Below are 10,178 nucleotides of genomic sequence, written 5' to 3' on the forward strand. Positions count from 1 at the left end.
ATATCTTATGACTTCACTCATAAGTGGAATTTAAGAAACAATGCAAATGAACAAAGGAAAAAGAAAAAAAAACCCAGACTCTAAAATAAGAATAAAATGCTGGTTGCCGAAGGGAGGTGGGCGGCTGGGTGAAATAGTAAAGGAGATCAAGAGGAGAGAATATACTCCAGAGGTAGCCAGTCTGTGACAGTTGTGATGAGCACTGAATAATGTGTAGAATTGCTCAATAACAAAAGTGCATTTCATTGTTAAGTGTAACTTGAGTTGATTGAAAAATAAAAAAAAATTTAAAAAATGTCTTCATTTCCATATTCTTTCTCTTCTCTCTTTACCTACTGAGTCAACTGACTTCAAAATATTTAGAAATTGTAGAAATTTTAATGAGTAGTTTTCATTGTAATTTTATATTTTATGAGTCTCATTAAGATTTATTGTATTATATCTAAGAGTGACCTTTTCTAGAATAAGAAAGAGGGAGAAGTTTAGAAACTTGCTTAAAGTGACAGAGACACAAATAGTGAAGCTAGAATTCAATTATATCACATGTGGTTCAAACTCTACATGGGCTCCGAGTTTTGCGTGGGGTTAGAAAACATTTGGCTTAAAGAGCAGAGCATTTGGGAACTTTCAGTGATCTCTACCTGCTTACTTTTTCCTTAGGGCAGAGACAGGTGTGGAGCATGTGGTAACTGAAGTGAGATGTGTCCCTTAGGACAGACTGGAGGGGGAGAAGGGCTCTGAGGACAGAATCTGCCCACTGACAGTCTTGTTCATGAATCCTTGGCACCATGGTTTGCTATGATTGGGATTAATTGTGCTTATCCTTTGAGGTGGGAAGGGCAGAGTCTTTGTCCCTCCAAAGGCTCAGCATTTGTGAACGTCTATGAAATCTCTATAAATATCTGATGGAGGAGGAAGAAATGTTAACTCATGTGCTCTTCCAGGTTTTTTTGGGGGGTTACAGAGCTGCTTTTAGAGATGTTTCTATAATAGAATAGTGGGGATGTTTCCTTTTTATTCTCGAAAGTTCTAAGAATAGAAGTGAGAAACTTTCTGCTGATATTACAGCTCTAACTCAGTCCTTTTAAGGAAGACTGGCTGTCTGTGGAGTATTTCCTCTCCCCACAGACCCTGCACTGGAAAGCTGAGTAAATCTATTGGATGTACAGTTTACATGTTGCATACTTACTGCACATGATTCATCTTCAAAGTAAATCTGAATTGCGAGAGCAAATCTAGGAGCTCTCTCTTGGATCTCATCTCCTTTACGAGAAATAAGGTAAGTTTTCAAACCCAAGTAAACTACGTTCTTTTCCTTTCCTCCCATGCAGGACTGGGTTTTAGGGCAGTTGCCATGATTTAGTTCTGTCTCCTGAGAAGCTTGAAGCTCAAGGAACATATTTATCTCTGTGATGAGAGGATCTGGATGTGTCAGGGCTCCCAGCTTTCGCTGGCCTCTGCTTGAGGCAGCACAGTCTCTGGAAAAATTCTTATCGAAAGGGTGGGGGGTATATTTGAGGGGGCAGAGGTATAGTGTCCTCTACATATGGGTTTCTTTTCCTTTTAATGGATTAAATAAGCAGCTGATCCTCAATTTTCTTTTATTCAGTTTAAATGGTTATTTATTTCACAAGAGAAAGAGAGAGGAGAGATAGAGAAAGAGAATGAGTGAGGGAGGGAGAGAGAGAGAGAATCCCAGGCAGGCTGTCAGCCCAGAACCCAATGTGGGCCTTGTCCCATGAACCATGAGATCATGGCCTGAGCTGAAATGAAGAGTCTGACACATAACTGACTGAGTCACCCAGGGGCCCCTATACAGGTGAATTTCTTTTTTTGTTGTTTAAAAATTTTTAAATGTTTTATCTATTTTTGAGAGAGTGTGACAGAGTGTGAGCAGGGGAAGGGCAGAGAGAGAGGGAGACACAGAATCTGAAGCAGGCTCCAGGCTCTGAGCTGTCAGCACAGAGCCCGACGCGGGGCTCGAACTCACAAACCGCGAGATCACGACCTGAGCCAAAGTCCATGCTTAACCAACTGAGCCACCCAGGAGCCCCCAGGTGGATTTCTTATTTACAAGGTTTAAGATCAGGAAAAGGACCAAGTTGTACACTGACCATATGCAGTCTGTATGTATTGTTACAGTCGATACCACGATTCTATGATGCACTGAATGTTCTGCCAGTCGTGATACTAAAGTGGTCTGTCCAGACCCACTGTCACCCCTGCTCACAGCTAAGAATTATATTCTCTTTCTGCTGTTGGGTAAGGGGTATATATGGAGTGGAGGAATGAGAAGCAAACTCTCTCGTGAAATCCGAGAAAAGTACTCTTTATCCCTAACAAGATTCTTTGCTCAACCTTACACTGTGGGCTTAAATGATAAATGTGAACATAAATAAATATAAATAAACAGAAACATAAATATAAATATAAATTCTACTCTCTTTTTTAATCCCTCTTCAATCTGCATCCATTTGAGAGTCAGGATACATACTGGGCATGGCAGTGCTTTTCTTCTCTACTGGTTCATGGTTTCTGGCTTTATGCCGGCTCCACCCAAATGAATGGAGTCTGATGCTTTGCAGGGCAGTGGTGGGTGAGGTGTGGAGTGTTCGAGAGGGAGAGATGACCATGGAGCACAAAGGTTTGAGTTCTGGTACTGGTTGCTTTTTGACTGCTCTCTGCTAAGTTGCTTCCCAGCCTAGTTGGACGTGCACAAAATAGAACAATGTGAATTTGCCTAATGAGATATAAATTCCAATGAACAAAGATTTTAAAGAGAGAAGGAAAGAGGGGTATAACCAAGGGTTGCATGATTCAAAACACACACACACAAACACACACACACACACAGACACACAGACACACACACACACACACACACACACACACACACATTTTAACAGTTGAAGGCCATTAGCAAGAAAGTCATTTGGGAAAACCTGGAAGGCTGTGCCGAGGAGATGGACAGGGGACTCTGGATCCAGGAAGAAATGGAAGGTGGAAGTTGTATCAGAGGAAGTCACATAACCACTAAGAAGTACTTAAAATTTAGGAAATGAGACGGTCGGGACATATTCATGAGGGACAGCAAGTGTCAGGCATGGCTGGAACACACACAAGCAGAAGTCCTGGGAGGAAAGGTGGTAAGCTAGACTATGGCACAGTGTTTGAGGACTTTGAAAGTCATGGTGAGTATTTCAGGCTTTGCACTTGAAAACCACAGTAACCCTTTAATCTTAAGATTCATCACAGTTTTAGAATGTCCACTTTTCCTTTTGAAGTTGTAGCTATGAGGTAAAAGAAGGGAGAGGATAGAGAGCAAGGAGAAGAGGGAACTTCTGAAATTGTGTCCTTTCTTTCTGTATAGAAACAGAGGGTCTACTTAAAGAACTGTAGGATTGACCATTTGTAATACTTCTGTTTATGAGTAACCAGCCCGATTTTGTACTATGTTTGAGCTAATAATGCTCACAGTGAAAACTCACATAGTTATCTCCCGCGATGTGTTATTTTCTTCAACAAAATGGTGTGAGACATTTTATTTAGATTTTAATGAGTATTAGACACTGTGTGAAAGGAATATTTATGTCCCATGTTTTGAGAATCTAAACTGATCCTGTTTTTAGATCAGTGAAAATACTCTGCATGATATTATGATGATGGATGTCCGTTACTAATATGTACCGAAACCATAGAATGTACCACACCCAAGAGTGAGCCTTGGGGTAAACTTTGGACTCTGAGTGATGAGGATGTGTCACAGTAGGCTCATCAGTTCTGGGAAATGTGCCATTCTGGCGGGCGATGTTGGTAATGGCAGGGGTGATATTTGGGTGGGGGCTAGGGACCTTATGGGGAATCTCTGTACCTGTGTGTTGGTGTTGCTGTGAATGTAGCACTATTGTAAAAAAATAAACTCTTGACAACAAGTACTAAATAAAAAGCAGCAACAACCAAGTGATCTTATCAAAGCTGAGAGGAGGCGTGTGATTTTGCTGCCTCCTCCCCTCCCCCCACAGAGACAGCTGAGAGGGAGCCCATCTGCTCCTCCTCTGAGAGGAGAAGGGACAGGTCTGGAGTCACCATTGAATCATACTCGGGATGCCTGCTGGGTCAATCTTCATTCTGTTGGGGCCACAGTTAATTCACCTGTATGCTCTCCATTGAGTTTCTAAGTGCAGGGATGTACAAAAACTGATGTCTTCAGTGCAACCCTGACATCTTGAAGGGAGAAGGCACCTCATTCCAGATAAGCCCAAATCCAATTGGACTAAATTTAGAAAACCAGATGATTAAATTTTGATAAACAGCTGAATGATTTTGTTCTGTGCTGAATAAATCTTAATAAAATCAGCTCTCATATCTTGTATATCTCCAAATCTCATACTTGACTGCAAAAACATGTTCAGATTTCATAACGTGGCTTCCATGGCCTTTGGCAGAGAGGAAACCTTACATTTCCAAGTTTTTCTACCATGACACTAGAATCCGTGTAAACCAGCAGTTTCATATTGACCTTCTCTATTTGTCCCATTATCCCCATTAAAACTTTGGTTCGTTTCTTTCATGTCAAATGCTCTCACCCCTCTGATTTTTGTATCTTTGGACCACAAACTCTTTACAACCAAGGGTATGTTTTATTTCTAGTCTCATGTCATCATGGTTCACATATAGGGAAGCTGTTTGCACTTTGTATTTGGTTTTTAGTATTTATTAAGGATATTTGGAGTTGCCATTCCCAGCTTCTGATCACCATGAGCAAATTAGCAGAAACCACAGTGCCGAGGTGATTTCAGTCATTCGAGGAAGGAAATTGTCATAGGCTCTGGCTGTAAAATTCTCTTTTGTCTGGCAAGAGAGTGGGACACAGGATGAAAAATGAGAGATGGCTAATGTCTGGGAACGACAAGAGCCCTGAATAAGTGTCCTTGCCCTGTTTTTATTAGGATCAGAAGGTGATGGATGTGCACAAAGAGAGAATGAATTTGTCAACATTGACTTGCGGTTGTGAGGGAAAGGGGGTCCTGAAGGGATTTGGGGTTAGGCGTTTGGGTTAATACAAAACAAATCTGGGTGCAGGGCAATTGAGAGGAAGGTTGTTTACAGTGGATATGAGGCAGAACCTCTGTTTACCTTAACTAGCCTAGGGGATGAGGCAGGTAGGGGAAATAACCTCAGAGTTAACAAGGCACCTTTTCTTTTGTTAACCCTCTCTGCTCTGGGCTGCTTTGCCTGCAGTACAGCAGTCCACAGTCCAATTCACCAATTTACCTAACTGGGCCCTATCCTCCTGCAAAAGCAGCTTTTCTGATGTAGTACTAAATTGGCAATGCTTTCAACCTGAACATCTAATCTTTTTTATTTCATATACCTATGTGTTGGGCACCTTTGCACCTGTTCCTATTTTAGGCCTTTGCCAATCCCTCTCTATTCTGGGGGTTCTTCACCGGTGTCTATTTTGGGGTGCCTTTACACCTCCCTATTCCTTCTTGGCGCCTTTTTGCCTCCTTATACTCGGGGTGCCTTTGCAACACCCTATTCTTGGGGTGTCAATCTGGCTAACTCCAACTCGGGTGTGACTCTTTTATGACTGTAATTCTCTATGCCTTGTTAACCCATTGGTGTAAGCCCAGAGGATTCCTAAGCTTATCCCCCACAGGCAATTAGTGTGAAAACAGTCGTGCAGCTGTATTAGGGGTAAATGAACAGGTAGATTAATATCTTGATAATATTAATAATCGTAATACAACATTGATGCTAATAACCTTAATGAAAGGACCATTCCAAAAGCATGTACTGCCTATCTGCATCTCTTATGCATTGTGCATACTTAATTATTTAGCTTTCATAGAAACTCTAAAAAGTAGATTATTTTACTCCTCACATTTACAGGTGAAGAAAATGAAGCCCAGAGATATAGCGGGACTTGTGAAATATGGCACCATACTGTGCAGGAGTTGGGGTATGAATCCAGGCGGTTCAGCTTCAGCTTCGATGCTCTGTCACTGTGCTAACCTACCTCTCTGCTCTGCTTTAGGGTGTTTGCATCTCAGGGAACCTGGTTCAGAATCTGACTTTCTTCAGTGAAAGCTGTAGTTCATCCCTTAACATAATCTGGAGTTTTTCACTGATCCGTCTGTCTCTTAGGAATTTTTACACTTCTCTCTGCAGATGGTTTCTATTCTTCTAATACCAACCACATAGTCCCTTACATAATGAATGATTTCATCTACATGTATCTTAAAACTCAAAAATCATTAAGAAGAAGTATTTTAGGGGCGCCTGGGTGGCGCAGTCGGTTAAGCGTCCGACTTCAGCCAGGTCACGATCTCGCGGTCCATGAGTTCGAGCCCCGCGTCAGGCTCTGGGCTGATGGCTCGGAGCCTGGAGCCTGTTTCCGATTCTATGTCTCCCTCTCTCTCTGCCCCTCCCCCGTTCATGCTCTGTCTCTCTCTGTCCCAAAAATAAATAAAAACGTTGAAAAAAAATTTAAAAAAAAAAAAAGAAGAAGTATTTTATGTTATGTTAAAGTAGCTTTCCCCAGCTAGTAAAAAGTGGAGCTGGGATTTAAACCCAAGACATCTGACTGGAGCCACTGTGTTCTTGACCAAGAAATGTAGTTGTTTTCTTGATGAATAGCCATCCTAGATAAAATATCAACATTACAAAATATGAACTGAACAAACATAAAAAAATTCTCGTAAGAGCAATATTTTCATTAAAAAATGTAGTAAACATGTAAAAAAAACGTAGTAAAAATGTAACGTGGCTGGTGATAAAAATGTGTATGTATATAACAAAATGCAATTTTTTTCTATTAACCAAATGAGAGAATAAGATCATGTCATAAAATAACCTTTTTTGTTTGTTTGCATCTTCTGTAAAATCATGAACCTTGAAATATTGACCATATGTGTAAGGTGAGCTCTTCTGAAAAATCATGAACCTTGAAATATTGACCATATGTATATAGTAAAAAGATGTGGAGATAAACACAAATATAAATATACTTAGAGAATGTTTCTTAAAAGACATATAAGAAAACCAATAGTTATTTCCAAAGAGTAGGATTATAGATACAATAATTTGGAGACAGCTTTTAAATTTTCTTTCATTCTTCTGTATACTTGGAATAATTAATGACAATCATGAATTATTTCATAATAAAATATAGTTAATAAATGTACACAAAATATTGAAAAACGTTTTTAATAATTGTCAACAGCAATGATAATCCCTAGCATTTGGGACAGCGGCGTCATACTTGGGAAATTAAGTTGTTATCTGTGTGAGTCAAAATTGGAAGTGATATAAATATCTCAAAAGACAAATGATCAAAGAGATGCCACTTAAAAAGCTTTATACAATGTCACATAATTAAATTAACAGGTAAACTCATGATAAGTATAATAACATGGGAAGAAGTGTTACAATAATCCCAAGTCAAAATCAGGACACAAAATGATATTATATGATGATTTCAGTGAAAACTCAACATGTTATGAACAAATACTTGAAATAGAACAATCATAACATAGTATGTTGGAAATATGGGATACTTTTCAGATGAAATTTTTAGAAGCATGCGGGTGACTTCAGGGTAAAATGAACATCTCTGAGTAACATCTCTGATGCCTATTTAGATTATAGGCATCATTAGGAATTTTATAGCATGTTGAATTCATAGGCAGAGATGCTCAATATTCTGAGTTTAGTCCCACAGTACAGTCAAGAGGGTAAACAGTTTCCTCAATTATTCCAACCACAAAGTTGTCCTGACATTTGTTTTTAATGACATCAGAGAAGCTGACATTGAACATGAGAGGTGTAAGTAAAAGATTGTCAAAACAGACTTTTGTAAAGCATATTACATCCAAGATACAGATGGGATCAGAGATGAAGGGGTCAGGGACTTAAATGAGTGAACTGAACAGAGAATATTTTCTTCCAGAGGGATTCTCCAACGATATGAGTGCTTAATCATAGTGGAATAGAATTTTTTTTTATTTCAAAGCACATAGATATCACCTATATGTGTATCTGTGTGCATACACAATCTTTTAATTCTTAAGAAAACTCAGGATCAGGTAAGGCAAATATTTGCACTCCCTTTTTCACTTGAAAGCTAAATTATGAGACAGTTAAGTCACTTGCCCAAGGACAGTTCAAGTTCTGCAGTTTTCAGTCTTGGTGGGAATCAGAATTTTTTAAGGACATTTAATTTTACCTCCCCAAATGCAAAAGCTTTGTTGATCCAAGGCAGTTAGCTTCTGAATCGACAGATAGATCTGGGAGAGCCTTGGGCATCTGCAGATTAACCAAGAGTCATAGACGTTTCAAGGCAGTCAGAGGTAACATAACATGGAGCAAAAGCAAGGCATTCAGAGTTCGCCCACCGATCTTCCCAAGCTGTCACTTCTTTTCTTCTCTTTGCAGATTCAGCCCTTGTCCTCAACCGCACCTTACTTTCAGCCAGTAGTATTACGATGAATAGCAGTGTGACTGAATTCATTCTCCTTGGGCTGACACAGGATCCAGTAAAGCAGAAGGCAGTATTTGGGGTCTTCTTGATCTTTTACCTTGCGACACTGTTGGGGAACTTTCTCATTGTAGTGACTATTAAAACAAGCAGGACCCTTGGGAGTCCCATGTACTTCTTCCTGTTCTATCTGTCTTTTGCTGACACCTGCTTCTCTACAACCACAGCCCCCAGATTGATTGTGGATGCCCTTTCTCAAAAGAAGACCATTTCCTACAATGAGTGCATGATTCAGGTCTTTACATTCCATTTCTTTGGGTGCATGGAAATCTTGGTGCTCATCCTCATGGCTTTAGATCGCTATGTAGCCATTTGTAAGCCCTTGCGATACACTACCATCATGAACCGGCACGTGTGCAGCATTTTGGTGATTCTAGTCTGGGTGGCATCTTGTATCCACTCTTTGGCACAAATTTTCCTGACTTTGAGATTGCCTTTCTGTGGCCCCAACGAGATTGACCACTATTTCTGTGACTTGCAGCCCTTGTTGAAACTTGCCTGCATGGACACTTATGTGACAAATTTGCTACTTGTTTCTAACAGTGGAACCATATGCACGGTGAGTTTCATAATCCTGCTTACCTCCTATGTTGTCATCTTGTACTCTCTGCGTAACCACAGTGCTGAAGGAAGGCGAAAAGCCCTTTCCACCTGCACCTCCCACTTTATTGTGGTTGTCTTATTTTTTGGTCCGTGCATATTCATATACACACGCCCCCCAGCTACATTTCCAATAGACAAAATGGTGGCTGTGTTTTATACAATTGGGACGCCCCTGCTCAACCCTCTGATCTATACTCTGAGGAATATGGAAGTGAAAAAAGCCATGAAGAAATTATGGTGTAGCAAAGAATGACTTCTTTGGATATAGGATATTCAGGGATTCTAAAGTATTTTTCCTTGACAGCTTGGTTTTCCTTCATGGACAGGCAAGATGAATTATTCTCATTGTGGGAAAAATCCATTAGGAAATTTAATTTCACTAATATTTTATATATTTATTGAATTATTATGAATAAGTACGAATAAATACACATCCTTTATTCAGAGAGGATGGCATTAAAATAGGATTACTTAACACCCATAACCATTGTGAACATCCTGGGCTGGCTCTCAGTTGAATTCTTTTGATAGCTGGCCATATTCACATGATAATTTCTCTTCTTGTACAATTTCTCTTCAGAAAAAAATATACTGACTATTGACAGAATGATTGTGTGTGTGTGTGTATGTGTGTGCACACACCAATTCTTTACAGATTTCATTCTAGTCCTTAAGAACTTGGATATAGAGCTAATCCCTATGGAACCAGAACTTAGAAATGAATGTTGTGGTCTGACAACCTGGGAGTTGGAGAAGATGTTCTGAGAAAATTCTGCGGTGGAATGTGTGCCTGAGGCTGACTCACTGGGACAGGGATGGACCCTCAAACTCCACGAAAAGCTGGAAATCTCAGTGAAAACCTGGACTGTCACTGGAAAACACTATCAGTGTTCAGTGAATGGTGGGAGAAGGAGAGTTTTACACTTGGCAGTGATGGGTGGTATCATCCAGGAACTGCTTTTGGCAGGGTCCTTGGCTTTCATCGTCACAGATCAAGGGTAGCACAATGAGGGGGTCACAATGAGGGGGTTTG

General features: G+C 40.1%; 1 protein-coding gene across 1 annotated transcript; it reads left to right on the forward strand.

Moving 5' to 3' along the window:
• Positions 1–8,474: 8,474 nt before the first annotated feature.
• LOC124506031 (olfactory receptor 4C11-like) lies at positions 8,475–9,398 on the forward strand. Its single transcript, XM_047072042.1, has one exon. The coding sequence runs from the start codon at positions 8,490–8,492 to the stop codon at positions 9,396–9,398; it is 909 nt and encodes a 302-aa protein (XP_046927998.1). The 5' UTR covers positions 8,475–8,489.
• Positions 9,399–10,178: the final 780 nt, after the last annotated feature.

Source organism: Lynx rufus, unplaced genomic scaffold, assembly GCF_022079265.1.
Source record: "Lynx rufus isolate CCGP_SWC_20201006 ecotype Redwood Valley unplaced genomic scaffold, mLynRuf1.p SCAF_9, whole genome shotgun sequence".
NCBI lineage: Eukaryota > Metazoa > Chordata > Mammalia > Carnivora > Felidae > Lynx > Lynx rufus.